The sequence below is a fragment of the Oratosquilla oratoria genome, chromosome 15, assembly GCF_046742065.1.
Source record: "Oratosquilla oratoria isolate Oo_2021 chromosome 15, ASM4674206v1, whole genome shotgun sequence".
NCBI classification, from domain to species: Eukaryota; Metazoa; Arthropoda; class Malacostraca; order Stomatopoda; family Squillidae; genus Oratosquilla; species Oratosquilla oratoria.
The window spans coordinates 20,363,374-20,380,096 of NC_134791.1; the positions used below are offsets into that span (position 1 = coordinate 20,363,374).

General features: G+C 41.9%; 1 protein-coding gene across 3 annotated transcripts in view; it reads right to left on the reverse strand.

The window, feature by feature from the left end:
- LOC143033341 (uncharacterized) overlaps window positions 1-16,723 on the reverse strand; it is a gene marked incomplete at its 3' end in the record, with an annotated part of 25,600 nt that continues 8,877 nt past the window's right edge. For 2 of the 3 annotated variants that reach the window (XM_076198664.1, XM_076198662.1), the window contains 6 exon segments: window positions 1-3,287; window positions 6,227-6,340; window positions 6,643-6,843; window positions 8,440-8,484; window positions 12,630-12,879; window positions 15,058-15,208. In XM_076198664.1, coding sequence (XP_076054779.1) covers window positions 3,202-3,287; window positions 6,227-6,340; window positions 6,643-6,843; window positions 8,440-8,484; window positions 12,630-12,879; window positions 15,058-15,208 — 847 coding nt within the window. 3 annotated transcript variants of the gene reach the window in all.

The window sequence follows — 16,723 nt, forward strand, 5'->3', positions numbered from 1 at the left end:
GGCTTTTTCCCCTTTACAAGGGAGGTAGCCAAAAAACAAAAGCCATAAAATTCACTCCCACCCATTCCATCTCCACATATTTCACTCCCATCCACCCAACTCCCTCCCTCTTATCATGGCTCCTCCTGGATGACGGGTCATCCCTGCATCTCGCACGCGACATAAAACTAATGCCCAATACATAAGATTTTGGGAGTTGAGGACCACTGTATTAAGCAGTAGCTCCTGGATATGGCCTGGCAGCTATTGCAGCCATTGTGACCAAGAAAGACAAAGTTGAATATATCTATGCGTGAACTTTGATCACACTTCTTAGTTCAAGAACTCGACATTATTACCAAACTACACAACATATAAATTTCTTGCATTCAAAATTCAAGTGGTACACCCCTCAGCCCCATCCATATTACAGAAAACTCATGAACATAGACTTGATCACATGAATGTGCACAAGTAACCAACAGTAGATCAGTGTATATCTAAAAACACTAACATTCAAATGTGCTCCATCCCTGCTACACCTCATTTACCAAAACACCTTCAACACACAAAAGATCATTCACAAGTTTTGAGCTCAAAATGGCAAATAATATGCTGTCTAAACAACATAATTAAACATAAAAATATTATAACAAAAATTATAGGTAACCAAGGTAACATTTACATACCAAACAGAATTTTAGGTTTCCTTCATAATCGCATTGCACACATACATTTTTTTCCTTCTTTTTTTTCTTCTTTTTTCTTTTTTTTGGTCTGGTAACACTCTAAGCCTACTTGGTAACATTCAAATCACATCCACTCTACTAGGGGGTAGGCGGTGCAAAAACATACATTTGAAGCTGTGGACTTGCTATAAAATCGCATAGAATATTTGGTAGGTAAGTTGGTAACAGCTATCACTGGTATATCTGAATGAAAAAGGAATACTTTGGGCATAAACTTATCCTTATGGTGAAACAATCATCTGGGCTACACATTTAAAAGCACATGCTATCACATACCAATTACGTAACCCAGTATTCTGTTGAATCAAATGCCCACAATGGTAACATCTTGGGTTAATCCATGCTCACCTTGCATGGTCTTTAGCCTGGCATTAACACAAAAATGCTTAAAATCTACAATAATTGTAATAATTACAATTTGAAAAACATAAGCCCATAATGGGGTCGTTGAAACATGCCATAATGCCACGCCAAGAACCTAACCAGGATCCTAACTTCTGCAACAGAACTAATACCTTCTCAATCAACAATCACTTTTATAAATGAATAACAGTATTCAAAAAACAAACTAGCGAACGGTGGTGGTTCTAATCACTGGAGTCAAATACAATTTAAACAAAATAATTCATGCAAATGACTACAGATCAACCACTCTGACCATTCACCCTCCCACTATGTCTTTTATCAAACATCAAAAACATAACTATCTAGATGTTCACCATCCCATCTAAATATATTATACAAATGCATTTTCGTTAAAATTTTCTTTGCAGATTGACATGATTTTATGGTCAATATAAAATTCAAGTCTTCCTATACATCGAAATGAAAATTTCTTCAGTGCAAACTGTGACCTAAATTACTCATGCCAAAAATAAATAACTTTTTTCTTTCTTTTTTTTATGAAAATAACTATAAATGAATTACCACAAAATTATAAAGAAAACTAATATAACTGACTGATGCCTGAAACAGTTCATCCAATTATTAACTTAATGAAAAAAAAAAAAAAAAAAAAAAATTAAGCAATTAGCACCACAAAAGTTGTGCAAAAGGATTCACTGGTTTCCTTGAATAATATTTGCGTCTTTCTTGTATGAGCAAATTATTAGCACAATAGTACTTAACTCTAAGAAATCCCATAAAGTCTTTATGGAAATGAGAATATGCCTTACCATTATTAGTTCTTGCATTTAGCAAGTTTCCACCTCGAAAATACACAATAAATTTATTATTAACACCTATAGTAGGCATCGGTAACAAACATGTCATCACAATCTTGGTAACACTGGGCATCATGACAAAAGAGAGCACATCTCATCACGTTAGGCCATGACGGTAACTCACCGGATAAAAAGCTCCACCAACACGGAGACAGGTAACTTGCTTGTCTGAGGCCACAAGAAGGAACCTATGAAGCACTGAACAAAGAAAAATAGAATGAAAAAAGAGAGTTAGAGAAAGTGAATGAGAGAGTACAAGAGAGTAAAAAAGAGTGAGGATGAAAGTGAGTGGAAGAGATTGAAAGTGAAAGTGAGTGAGAGTGGTAAGAGAGCAAAAGAGAGAGCAAATGTATGTGTGTGTGTGTGTGTATGTTTTTACCTAATTGTAGTATACAGGAAAGAAGCAACACTCGTTGCACCCTGTGTGCATGCGTGTGTGATTCACCATGGTCTTGGATCACATGTTGAACTTGTGATTGACAGCTATTACTCCCCCTGGATGGGAGCCCAGAGTACATATATGACCAATCTATGAGTAATGCTGTGACCTTACACACAGTGTGTGTGTATGTGTATGTGTGTGCATGAGAAAATGTTTGTGCATAGTGAAAATTTTGTTTATTACATGTTTATCTAGAGGTTCCTAGCTTCATTTAGCAAAAATATATATTCACTGGTTCAAAAGTTATGGCATTTTGGAAGCTTACAAATTTATAGGAATTTTCCCATATCTCGTGCTTAATACGTTCCTCCTCCTAATGCCTCATTTATTACATACAAGGGCATACCACTGGGAGGGATCCATTTAAATTGATTGGTAACAAACATCTCGGAAACCTAGTTCAAAGATGTCACCTCACAGAATTACCTAAAAGGTTTGTGCATTACATAAGGGGTGACAAAAGTCACCTAAATACAACCCATATCCACTCAGAAGACTTGGTTGAGTGTCTTTCATCAACATGCCAAGAAGCCTGAGAGCTGGAAGAGATGAAAGTCAAGTTCAAAGAGTTGTGGCTGGATCACAGCTCAAAAATTCAACTCTTACGACGGAAAAACCTTACCTTCTACTTTCATTACTCTTACCATAGTCACATATAAAATTGAGCACTTTCATTTATGTAAAAAAAATCATGGAATTTCAAGTAACAACTCTGTTGTGTCAAATGGAAGGTTAAATTGGTCATTGTTACACTGGGCACCAATATCCCATCCTTCCAACGATGATCTGCACCAACATACGAGTCACATTACCGATGTCCGTTCTTCTTGTGCTGGTACATGTCGTACTTGGTCCGAAACAATGCACCACAGGTACATGCAAATGGTTCTCTTCCTGGAATTATGTCAAACATGAATAAATAATATGAATATAAACCTAAAGAAAACAATGTACAAATAAAATGTGCTTAATGGATGAATTTAATGAAACATGGACTGTGGTTTCTATCAGTAACTTTGAAATATGTCTATAAAGTACTTTTTTCCCAAGTAAAACTTATGCCAAGGTGCATTTTTGCATTTCTAAATACACTACGTCAGAAATGGTGAGGGCAATTAAAGTTTTAGAGTAAACCTTTCTAGAGAAATTTCTCAATAACAAATGTGGCTGAACCCAGCTGTGTGTAAAACAAAAGTAAAAGATATTGGTGAGTGGATGCTAAGGAAGAAGATGTTAAAAACCTAGGGACAAGAGGAAAAAGGTGCAGCTGTACTATTTGCAGGTTTAAGAAGGGCCCCTGAAAAGCTGGCACCACCCAGGGATTGAACCTAAGACCTCTCACTTGCTGGGTAGGTATGCTTACCGATTACAACACTGTCATCCCAAGTGACCCTCTACACATGTCCTCCCTTTGAGCCCCACCTGCCAAGGGCCAATCTGGGTGTGTGCACTGCCATGGGATTCTATCCATTACACCATGTTGGAGTTGGGAGTCATTTAAAAAGATGCACCACCCAGAGACCCAGGAGCTCCCACTTGCCAGGCAGGCCTGCTTACCAATTACAACACACATACACACACACACACATGGTCTTGGATCACGAGTCCAACACGTGATCCAAGACCATGGTGAACCATGATGAATCACACAAACCATTTCTATCAAATGACTCTCTATATCTACTGATCACATTTTTAAGAATTTCAAATTTACCAAGGATCCTATCTCATATACACTTTTACTCATTCTTGCTTTCACATTCCATCCACTACATATCACCAAGGCACTTTGTACTACAAAATAATAGATAAATATATATATATACACCATGGGCTTTTTCCCCCTTTAAAGGGAGGTAGCCAAAGCCAAAGACATAAATCCATTCCCACCCATTTCATCCCCACACACTCCCCTCCCATTCACCACCCCTCCCTCCCTCCCTCTTTTCTTGGCTCCTCCTGGATGACAGGTCATCCCTGCATCTCACCTACTACCCTGGTGAGCAAGACACAGCACAGCCACAGCAAGGCTGCTTCATTTAATCAGTTACCCACCCTCCATACCCTTATGAAGAAAAAGAGAAAACAGAGAAATCCCTTCAGGCTACATCATACATTCATGCACACTCCCTCACCCCCCACCCATTCCATGCATCACAGCATCATCCATACACAACCATTCTCCAACCACCCCTATCTTCTGTCCTCTCCCCTCCTTTCTCAACAGATACTGCCCCTTTTACCCTATCCATCCATCTCATCCTTTGTCAACCCCTCATTTTCACTCCCTCCACACCTCTCTTACCAATTTTCCTTCACTCTTTCCTACCATGTGCCCAAACCACCCCAACACCTTACCAATCTTAGCCCCTAACTCCCCCTCCACCCCTGCTCTCCTCCTCACCTCACTCTATCTAGGCCAGCAACCCCCACCACACCCCTCAGGCACCTCATCTCAAACACACCCAAACTCCTCCTCTCTCATGCTCCATGCTTCCACCCCACACAGTGCTATCGGTACAACCACCCCCCAGCACCCATTCCCAAATGTCTACCTCCCACCATACTCATCCATCCCCCAAAGGCACCCACCTGCCTCCCTCAATCAATAACCCACTTCCATTCCTCCCCCTCACCTGCTCCATTTACCCACCTGTATCTAAAGCCAGCCACCCTCTCCAGTCTCTCTCCCCCAACACCCACCTCCAACCCACCACCACCCAACCCTACACACCCCACCCCCACCTTCAACTTCGTTCCTTCACACACCCTCCCAAACTACTTCACCAACCTCCCCAATCCCTCCCCTGACCCTGCTACCAGTGCAGTGTCAACAGCAAACAACAACTGGCCCACCTCCCACCTCTCTCTGTTTCCCCCAATCATCTCCAATCCCCAGCCCACCACCCCCGCACCCACCTCCCACATCACCCCACCCACGTACAAAGTGAACAACCACGGCAACACAACACATCCCAACGAAGTCCCACCCCCACCTTAAACCACTCACCCTCACCATTTCAAACTCCAACACAGCCCCCAGCACTCTTGTAAAAGCCCCTGCCCATTCCCAACAGCCCTCCCCTCATCCTATACATCTGCAACATCCCCCATAACACCCTTCCACCCCCATCACAAGCCCCCTCCAAATTCATAAAGGCCCCCCCCCCCCAAAAAAAAAAAAAAAAAAATCCACACCCCTTCCCAAGTATCTGCACCACCACAAAAATCCAATCCACACAACCCCCTCCTGTCCCAAACCCACACCACTCCCCACCAATGACTCCCTCCATTCCCCTACCAATCCTCCCAACCAAAACCCTCCCATAAGCCCCCCTAACCACACCCAAAAAACTGATCCTCCCCTAAACCACCACACTCATACCTGCAAACCACCCCCCATCCACAAAGTGGAACTACACAGGGACTCCTCCAGTCCCCTGACACTCTGCCCCCTTCCAGACAAGCATCAAACAACCTCACCAGCAAGTCTACCATCACTGCATCTCCCTTTTTCAGACACTCCGCATGACACCCTTCCAACCCATGTGCCCCACCTACTCTCACCATTCCAATAACTGCTTTCACCTCATCCCCTTTCACCTCTCCTCCACCCCCCCTCACCCATCACCATCATTTTCCCAGCACCTCCCATTGCAACTACCTTTCCCTCCCTACCCTCCTTCACATTTAGCAACTCCCTAAAATACTCTGCCCATCTTCCTCTTACTCCAGTTTCCCCCATTATCATCCTTCCACCTGCATCCCCACATCCTCTACTTGACTCCCCTCCCCTCCCTCAACATCCCTACAAAATAATATTAACTAATTACCTTCTGCATGCATGATTGCCATGTGTGTGCGAAGAGTGGCAGCATCACGGTACATCCGACGACACGTTGGGCATGGCCGCGGTTCATGGAAGGCAAGTTTTCGCTGATATTGCTCTGACAAATAAAAGAAACATTTGTGGGTAATTCAAAGAAGCATGTACTTATATAATAAACTAATGAAAAAAAGTAACTATGCCTATGTTGTTACCATTATTAAAATTCACCCTTGTACTCCACAACACCACTCTTATCAAAATCAAGATTAATGAAGCAAACCACTGCTTTCACAGAAGGGCCAAACAGCCAGACTTTAGAAGCACTGTGTAGGATATGTACTATCATGAAAAATTATAAAACAAAATCACAGGAAAAGTTAGAATGAACAAATCAACAGGTACTTATATGAGAATTCCTACCTAATGTGGCCTGTACCTCTTGTTGAGACACAGGGGAGGGATGGATGTATTGGCCAGAAGCAGTAGTTGTACCAACAGAGCCATTGGTAGTCGTGCTGCCAGTGGTCCCGACTGATCCAGGTACTAATAACTGCATGCTCGAGTCCAAACTCCCACCACCTCCGACTCCTCTTCCCCCAGCTGGTTCACCACTGGCTAATCCTGAAACAAAAGAATTTTTTTTGTACTACTTCACTCCAGTAAGTTCAACTAAGTCCATGTTAAGGATAACCATTGCCTATTCCAGATTGAAAACCTCCCCAGTTACCCATGGTCCTCAACCCCTCCCAGAGATCTTGTCAAAATGAAATGTTGAACCAATGTCTGTGTTGTATCAATGTGTGCATGTTACTACATCACTAGAGGAAGGAAGCAATAACCTGCTGTCAGCTCTCCGTGAAAAGGGGGGGGCGGGTGAGATCATTGAAGTTGACAGAGATCTTGTCCAGTCTGGAGACTAAGGGCCATGCACCTTCTGATACAAGATGAGGGTATTGATAATTATTAGCGATGTAGAGATCATACTTTCCTAGACCTATCTTACTGGATCACCACAATCAGGTTTCCATTGTTGGGCCCTCTACTAGGAAGGAAGGAAGGAAGGAAGGAAGGAAGGAAGGAAGGAAGGATTGATTGATTAAAGGTTATCTGATGTCGTAACTGAAGGAAGGAAGGAAGGAAGGAAGGAAGGAAGGAAGGAAGGAAGGAGGGAGAGGGAGTGTAGGAGAGAAATAACCAAGCATACTTTGGGAAATAAAGTAGTTCAAAGGCAGGAAAAAACAAAGAAAAATAAGAGTTGAAGTGCACATTTAGTGTGTTTCACTTTGACAATTTCATGTTTGGTGCCAAATATCAATTATTACCCTACTTCATTGTTGGTGACCAAATTGTTACATTTGGAAATGTCCTCAACCTTCGGTTAACTAGCCATCATATTTGGCACTGTGTCTTAAGTGTATATTTTTTCACAACTCACTTTTAACAATAATTTAGTGAGTGGTATAAATCTGTTTCAGCAGATTTTACAAGTGTATGGGTAAGATGAGAGTTGTTAGAGAGCATCAAATGTTTCTTGAGGAAAGTATGGTGTTGGCTGAAGGTGAGACGGTAAAGTGGAAAAGGTGTGAGAAAAACATGGGTTGAATATGGAACACTATCTTAGTGACATTTCAACTACAGGTTTTCTTCAGACTCTAAAGAAGACTTGTAGTCAAAAGATCAGTAAAATAGTTTTCCTGATCCAACCTGTGTTTTCCTACCATCTTTTAGTTATTGGAACCAAGGTTGTCAGTTATGTTTGATCTCTGTAACTGTTTAACAATTACACAGAAGTCAATGAGGAAGGTACAATGATGATTCTACCATTCAGCTACAGGCATGTATTTGTATTAAAGCAAAACTGTTAATCTTGTTTCATCATCTTACACATGCTCAGAAAAGAATTGTTAATTTCAAATTCATACATCTCTTTTTATAATATTGTGTTCAGGTTCAAGCAGGGATTAAGATAATTCCTTACCTAAAACTCTTAGTTGCAGAACAAATTACTTTGACATAAAAAGCTATCTTAGCAGTTCATGTACAGCCATTATTACATGTGCACTCAATACTTTTGCATCAATATTTATAAAAGGAAAAAGTATAATATGCTTCCTATTTCTATGCAGCTACAGAAGAATTGAGACCACAAGGTCAATTCTGGATGTAACAACTCTACATTAGTTTGTATGCCATAGCTGCTTTTCTATACACACTTACCTTGTTGGGTTGTGAGGAGAATGGTGGTGGGGCCAACCCCTTTCCCTGCATTAAAACAATTAAAAGGGGAATGAAGTGAATAATTACACACAAGCTGGTGCAACCATGCAAAGTATTGATAAAAAACTCTGCAACAAGTTAGGAAGTGATCCTCAGCCTCTGTGCTATCTGCATAGCCTGACCTGGAGTCACCATACTTTTTTCAGTGTGTCAGATAACTGAGTGACCCCAACCTTTCCCAAACCCACACTGTTCCTCACCAAATACTCTGTTCCCCTCCTAATCCTCTCAATTAAAACCCTCCCATCAGCCTTCAGTTACCCCAGCAGATACATTCAAGAGAACTCCTGTGTTTTTTTACTCCATCAATATGGATCACTGCATTGGTTAGAAAAATGCTGCCATTGTTTTCAAATCTCATTGTAATTTTAGATGAAAAATCGTAGAATCATCATTTATTAAACACTTTCTAAACTTTAATACTTCTGGAGAAAGTGGATAGTTTTAGATACTTGGGTGCGAATGTGGCAGGAAAGGGAGGAGTTGGGGTGGAGGTAGAATGTAGATTGAGAGAAGCAAGTAAATGCCTTGGTGGAGGTTATATGAGGAGGTTATATGAAGGAGTGATTGTACCAACAGCATTGTATGGGGCAGAAACATGGAACATGAGAGAGGAAGAGAGAAGGAATTTGAATGTGTTTGAGATGAAATGTCTGAGAAGTATGATAGGGGTTACTAGGCTGGATAGAGTAAGAAATGAGGAGGTGAGGAGGAGAACAGGGGTGGAAAGGGAACTGGGAGATAGGGTTGATGAAAGGATATTAGGATGGCTTGGACACATGGAAAGAATGAGTGAAGAAAGATTAGTAAAAGAAATATGGAAGGCAGAGGTGGAAGGAGTGAATATGAGGGGGCATCCTAGGATGAGATGGATGGATGGGGTGAAAGGGGCATTACAGAAGAGAGGAATGTCTGTGGAGGAAGGACGGGAGAGGACAGAAGATAGGGATGAATGGAGAGGGGTTGTGTATAGATGATGCTATGAAGCATGAGGGGAGTGGGTGGGGGATGGGGGATGAGGAAGTATGTATGGAAAAAAATTGACGCAGCCCAAAGAGATTTCTCCCCGTCTTCTCCTTTTCTGCATGAGGGGACGGAGAGGGGGGGGGTTGCCGAATTTATGAAGCGGCCTTGCTGTGGATGTGCTGTGTCTTGCGACACTGCTTCTGACCCAGGGCAGTGGACAGGATGCAGGGATGACACGTCATCCAGGAGGTGCCAAGATAAGAGGGAGGGAGGAGGGTGGAGGGGAGTGGAATATATAGGAAATGGAATGGGTGGGAGTGGTTTCTATGCCTTTTTCTTTGTGGCTACCCCCTATGTAGGGGGAAAAAGCCTTTGGTATATGTATGTATGTATCTACTTACTGGACCTATCTGCTAAAGAGAACCACAAATAGTGGTCGAAATATACAGATACCTCTTTACCTCAATTTATTTTTCTCTGAAAATGGGTTAAAGATTTATATGCTTGTGTGTGTGTTTACCTAATTGTAGTATACAGGAAAGGAGCAATGCTTGCTAAGTCCCATATTCTATTCACTAATTCTTTATCACACCTAGCTTCAAATTCATGCACAATTCTAACTTAATCTAAACCCTTGATTCCCCATAATTATATTTAGATTTGAACTCATGTACTGTATGAGCTTGGGCTATCACTTTCTGAGCTATTCCAAGTATTTATGCATCTATATGGAAAACGGTATTTCTTCACATCTTTTAGACATATGGCTTTTCTTAATTTACTCTCATGACCTCTTAAACACACCCCCATCTTTAATCAGATCTCCTCTGTCAATGCAATCCATCTGCATTAGTGACCTGAACAATGTAATCATATCACCTCTTTCTCTTCAGTCTTTCAAAGTTGACAGGCACAGTGCTTTTAGTCTTTTTTCATATGGTTTATCTGCCAGGCTGGGGACCAGTTTGGTTGCTGCCCTTTGTAGATTCTCAATCTTGTTTATATCCTTCACTCTGAGTGGGGACCATACCATATACATATATACATACACCAACAGCTTTTTCCCCCTTACAAGGGAGGTAGCCAAAGTAAGACATAAATCCACTCCCACCCATTTCATCCCCACATACTCCACTCCCATACACCACCCCTCCCTCCCTCTTTTCTTGGCTCCTCCTGGATAATGGGTCATCCCTGCATCTTGCCCACTGCCCTGGGTAGGAAGCAATGTAGCATGACACAGCACATCCACAGCAAGGCCACTTCATTAAATTGGTGACCCCGCCTCCATCCCCTCATGCAGAAACATTGAAGACAAGGAGAAATTCCTTTGGGCTGCGTCAAAACATCATTCACACATATTCCCTCACCCTCCATCCCCCATCCACTCCCTTCCATGCATCACAGCATCATCCATATACAATCATTCTCCACTCATATATTCTGTCTTCTCCCTTTCTTCTTCAACAGACATGCCCCTCTTCCCCAATGCCCCTTTTACCCCATCTATCTCATCCTTGGTCACTCCCTCCATTTCTGCCTTAAACACTTCTTTTACTTATCTTTTTTCACTCACCCAAACCATCCCAAGCCTATTAACCCGTACCATATTTCTCAGGCATTTCATCTCAAACACATTTAAACTCTTCATCTCTTATGTTCCATGTTTCTGTCCCATACAATATCATACACTCTCCTCTTAGCATCCATTCCCAAATGTCTATTTCTCATTACACTTTTTAATCCCCCCAAGGCATTTACTTGCTTCTCTCAATCTATATTCTTACCCCACCTCCATTCTTCCCTTTCCTGCCACATTCTCACCCAAGTACCAAAAGCTATACTATTGATCATACTAGTAAACAAGAACATCTCTTTGGGCCATGTCATTCCTTCATCCATTCACTCCCGTTTTATTGCACTCTTTCATGCCTTAAAAACAAAACTTGTTCTTGAGGATCATACTAATTACATATTCCAGTCTTGGACAGATCAGGGTTTCAATGAGTTTTTTTCATCCTCTCTTCATCCATACAGTGAAATGCCACTTTGATCTTTTCCATTAGTCCCTACATCTCTTCCACAATCCTGCTGATATGTCTGTCAGATGACAGGTTGTCTTTTATCAATATTCCCCTAATCCTTCTCCTCTTTTGCTTTTGTAATAGGTTTGCTTCCCAAGGAAGTTTAAGGATGGTCTTTTACCAACATTGCCCATTTCTAGTGCTTTCCATTTTTTGGTATTGAACTTCATTTCCCATACTTGCAAAAATAGTGACTAGACCTTATTTGTAATAGTCTACCGTCCTCCTCCTTTTTCAATCTTCTCATGATTTCTGTGTCATCTGAAAACATGTTGGCATAGCTTGTTCTTTCCATAACATGAATGACATAGACAAGAAACATTATTGATGCAAGCACAGAGCCTTATGGAACTCCTGAAGAGATGTTCTTGTCTGTTCCATAGGTTTAAGTGGATGGAGATGAAGATGATGATGATGATGTGTTGGTAGTGGTGGTGGAGGTTTGGAGGGCATCATATGATGAAGTGGTGTTGTAAACCAGCTCTGGCTGCTGTTCCCTGCTATGGAGATGTTGTGTCTCACTACACTGCCTATGACCTAAGCCAAGCTACTGCTTGACCTTTCATCATCAGCTGCTTCAATGGGAGGGGTGATGAATGGGTTTTGCTGGGTATGGGATGGGTGTGGAGTGGGCATATGCTTCAATTTGGTCATTCTGAGTTCACTGGTCCTTTGGTATGCATGTATTATTGTATGTACAAAATTTGATAGGGACCTATGTTACATACAAATCTATTTAGAGATATTCTCATGAATGTATCTCTTTCATAACTAGGTACTATCTGTACAATTAGGTAAATACCAGCACAGAATTTGCCTTGTGACAGATCACATTTCCAAGATGCAAATATCACACACAAAAAAAAAAAGACCAAATTTCTCACAGCAGTAGTTTTGATGCAAGTAAGATCAAGGATAATGGATTGATTGATTGATAACTAGAAACTTAGCTAAGCAACACCAATGAGAAGGCTAAGAATGATAAGTGACAGAGGATCTTAATATACAAACACCCGACTAAAGAAGTATCAAAGAACGGAATAAAACACAGGTAAAGAAGTGCACAATTAAAAAAATTACCTGCTGGTGGAAGAATGAGAGTCGATTCCCTTCCTGCTGAACCTTGTAGGAGGCCAAGACCACTCTGTGCCAAGAAGGAGGTGTAGCTGATCACAGAGTTGGTGCTGTTGACTGCAGAAGTGCCTATACAGTTGCTGATATCTAGTGCAGATGTAAGGTTTGCTGTTGAGCTCTTGACAGATGTGGCTATGGGGGAACCTGTTCGTGCTATTTTGGATTCTCTGAGTTCACTGGACACGTCAATGTAGTTCTATTGGAAAAAATGTTTACTATTAGTAAAAGCATCATCATAAGCAAGTTTCAATACTCTAACAAAAAAACCATAATGCAATACATATGTAAAAATATAATTAGTTGTACCTTTTCTTAACAGCCATATATTTATACTGAAAAGCCTTCTCCCCCTTACAGGAGGAGTTGTCAAGTCAAAGCATACACTACCCTCCACCTATCCAAAAACCCATTTGCCTTCCCTCCCATCTTAGCACCTTGTGGATGAAAGGTCATCCCTGTCTCCTGTCACACTGCTCAGGTCACAGACAATGCAGCAATAAATGGCATTAACATAGCAAGGACCAAGAAACAGAGTTGGTTCCTCCCCCACTGTCTCATTATAAAGTGACAACCCTCCTCATCCACTTGAGAAATATACACAACAAACAAAAACATACAATTGAGCCATAACACCTCCTTACCATTTACAACCAATTTCCATTTACAACTATCTTTTCACTCTCACTTTCACTTGACAAACATTGGTGGGTCTTGTCAGGAATTTTTCTGAAGGACTGGCATTACCAAGGCGTTATAAAGCAGTGTCAATATTTATGCAGGAGGACTTAGATCCAAATCTTCCAGTCATTTGTGCTCCCTATCTTGTTGTATAGCTATGAGACATGGACAATAAATATGACTTGAAGAGGTGTCTTCATCTCTCTGGTGCCATGTACCTTAAGAGCATCATGGAGTATTGCTGAAATGACTGTGTATCCAACCAGAGACCATTCCTTAAAACTCAGTCTATGCCAGTTACCAGCACAATTTATGAATGTTGTCAACTCTGGCTAATAGGGGCACACAGCACACTTTCCTAATGATGAATCCACTTGTAGGGTTGTCTCCACAAGTGGTAGCCACAATCAATGACATAAATCCACTCCCATCATTTCATCTCCACATACTCCATTCCCATTCACTACCCCTCCCTCCCTCTTTTCTTGGTTCCTCCTGGATGACGGGTCATCCTTGCATCTTGCCCACTGTCCCGAGTCAGAAGCAATGCAGCAAGACACAGCACATCCATAGCAAGGCCGTTTCATTTAATCGGTGAGCTCCTTCTCCATCCCCTCATGCAGAAAAAGAGAAGACGGGGAGAAATCCCCTTGGACTGCGTCAAAATATCATTCACACATACTTCCTCACCTCCCCATCCCATACACACCCTTCCATGCATGATAGCACCATCCATACACAACTATTCTCTACTCATCCCTATCTCCTGTCTTCTCCTTTCCTTCAACAGACACTCCCCTCTTTCCCAGTGCCCCTTTTACCCCATCCATCCATCTCATCATTGGTCACCCCTCATGTTCACTCTCTCCACTTCTGCCTTCCACATCTCTTTTACTAATCTTTCTTCACTCATTCTCTCTATGTGTCCAAACCATCCCAATACTCCTTCATCAACCCTATCTCCCAACTACCTTTTCACCCCAACTCTCCTCCTCATTTCTCACTCTACCAAGCCTAGTAACCCCCATTCAAACTCTTCCTCTCTTATGTTCCATGTTTCTGTCTCATACAGTGTTATCAGTACAATCACCCTTTTATACAATCTCCTCTTAACATCCATTCCCAAATGTCTATTTCTCATTACACTTTTTAACCCCCCAAAGCATTTACTTACTTCCCTCAATCTATACTCTACCTCCACTCCTCCCTCTCCTGCCACATTTATCCCCAAGCATCTAAAGCTAGCCACTTCCTCCAGTTTCTCTCCCTTAATACTCACTTCCAATTTACTGCCATCCTTTCCCCTTATATATCTCATCACCTTACTTTCACACACATTTATCTTCAACTTCCTTCTTTCACACATCTTCCCAAACTCCACCACTAACATTCTCAATCCCTCCTCTGATCCTCCTACAAGTGTGATGTCATCAGCAAACAACAACTGGCTTATCTCCCATTTTTCTCAATTTTCTTTAATCATCTCCAATCTCTGGCCCATTACCCTTCCACTTACCTCTCGCACCACCCCATCCATGTATAAATTGAATAGCCAAGGCAACATGACACATCCCTGACAAAGTCCCAGCTTTACCCCAAACCACTCACTCTTTCTAATTCTAACACAGGCTCTACTACTCTTGTAAAAACTCTTGACTCCTCTTAACAGCTAGAAGATAGAAATGGAGAAAATTACCTCTCCTAACTCGAAATATTCTTCCTCTTCTTTTACACAATTAGTGCCGTTGACTTCCACCTCAAGGTATTCCTCTTCACAGCTGCTACCTGTTTCCTTGTCACCTTTTACTTTTTCACTTTCTTTTTTCTTTGGAGTAGGACTTCGAGTTCTGAAAGGAAATAAAGAAATCTTATCAGTCACTGAAGTTATCAATGATTGTTAGCTAGTACCATTTCACTTGACTGGCAACTAATCTATGTCACCCTGCAGTCCATTTTCAAAACACATTAATCCTTCACATCCATCTGGAGGTGCAGCCTCTGGGGCTTGTACATGGTCTCCAATCCACGGAACTTGAGGCTGTCTATCCATATACAAAAAGGCATTTCCCCCCCTTATAAGGGAGGTTGCCCATCAAGGCACACATCCACCTTCCACCCATTCCACAACCATTTCTTTCCCTTATATGGTAACTCTTTGTGGATGAAGGATCATCTCTGCCCACTGCCAGGGTTGAAAGCAATACAGTAAGACACAGCACCTTCACAGCAGGGCCCAACAGCCAAAGCTTGTTTAATTTCACCACTTCATTACCATGGCAACCCTCCCTCTTCAACTTTGTACTGGTGTAGTGACTGCTAGGTAACATGCAACTAATACTTTAGAGCCTATTTTGGAGTGCCCCTATGGACCAATCACACATCTTTCATCTATTTTATGAGTTAAAATCTCTACTCATGGAGGACTGACAATAGTTTTGTACAATAGCTGACCTTCCTTTATGCTTTTTCCTTGAATCTATCCTTTACTACTTCTAACTACTACTTCTGGACCTCCAGTGGTGGGGGTAAAAGAATTCTACCACCGTGTTTCCCGAGTGTGTCATAAAAGGCAATTGAGTGGGACAGTGATGGTACTAGGGATTCTGCTCTGTGTGTGTTTCTCCTACAAAAACTCAAGAAACATGAGGCAACAGTTATTATTACTATTAACCTCACTTTCAAATAATTAATCATTTGAAACAATGCAAGCATACACAACTGAACAGACCTGTTATCATTTTGTTACCATTACCATGACAAGATTTTCTCTCTTCTTTTCCCATCTTACACTTTAAACACTTGCACATGGTAGCACAATTTACAATCTATTTTGTGGGATGGTTTGGACACATGGAAAGAATGAGTGACGAAAGACTAGTAAAAGAGGTATGGAAGGCAGATGTGGAGGGAGTGAACATGAGGGGACGTCCTAGGATGAGGTGGATGGATGGGGTGAAGGGGGCTTTGGGGAAGAGGGGAATGTCTGTTGAGGAAGGAAGGGAGAGGACGGAAGACAGAGGTGAGTGGAGAATGGTTGTACTGTATATGGATGATGTTGTGACGACATGAGGAGGAATGGGCGGGGGGTGGGGCGTGGGGTAGTATGTGTGAGTAAATTTTGACGCAGCCCAAAGGGATTTCTCCCCGTCCTCTCCTTATATGCAAAGGGGGACGGAGAGGGGGGGTCGCCGATTAAATGAAGCGGCCTTGCTGTGGATGTACTGTGTCTTGCGACACTGCTTCTGACCCAGGGCGGTGGGCAGGGTTCAGGGATGACCCGTCATCCAGGAGGTGCTCAGATGAGAGGAAGGGTGGGAGGGGTGTGGAGTGTATATAGGGATGAAATGGGTGGGAGTGTTTTT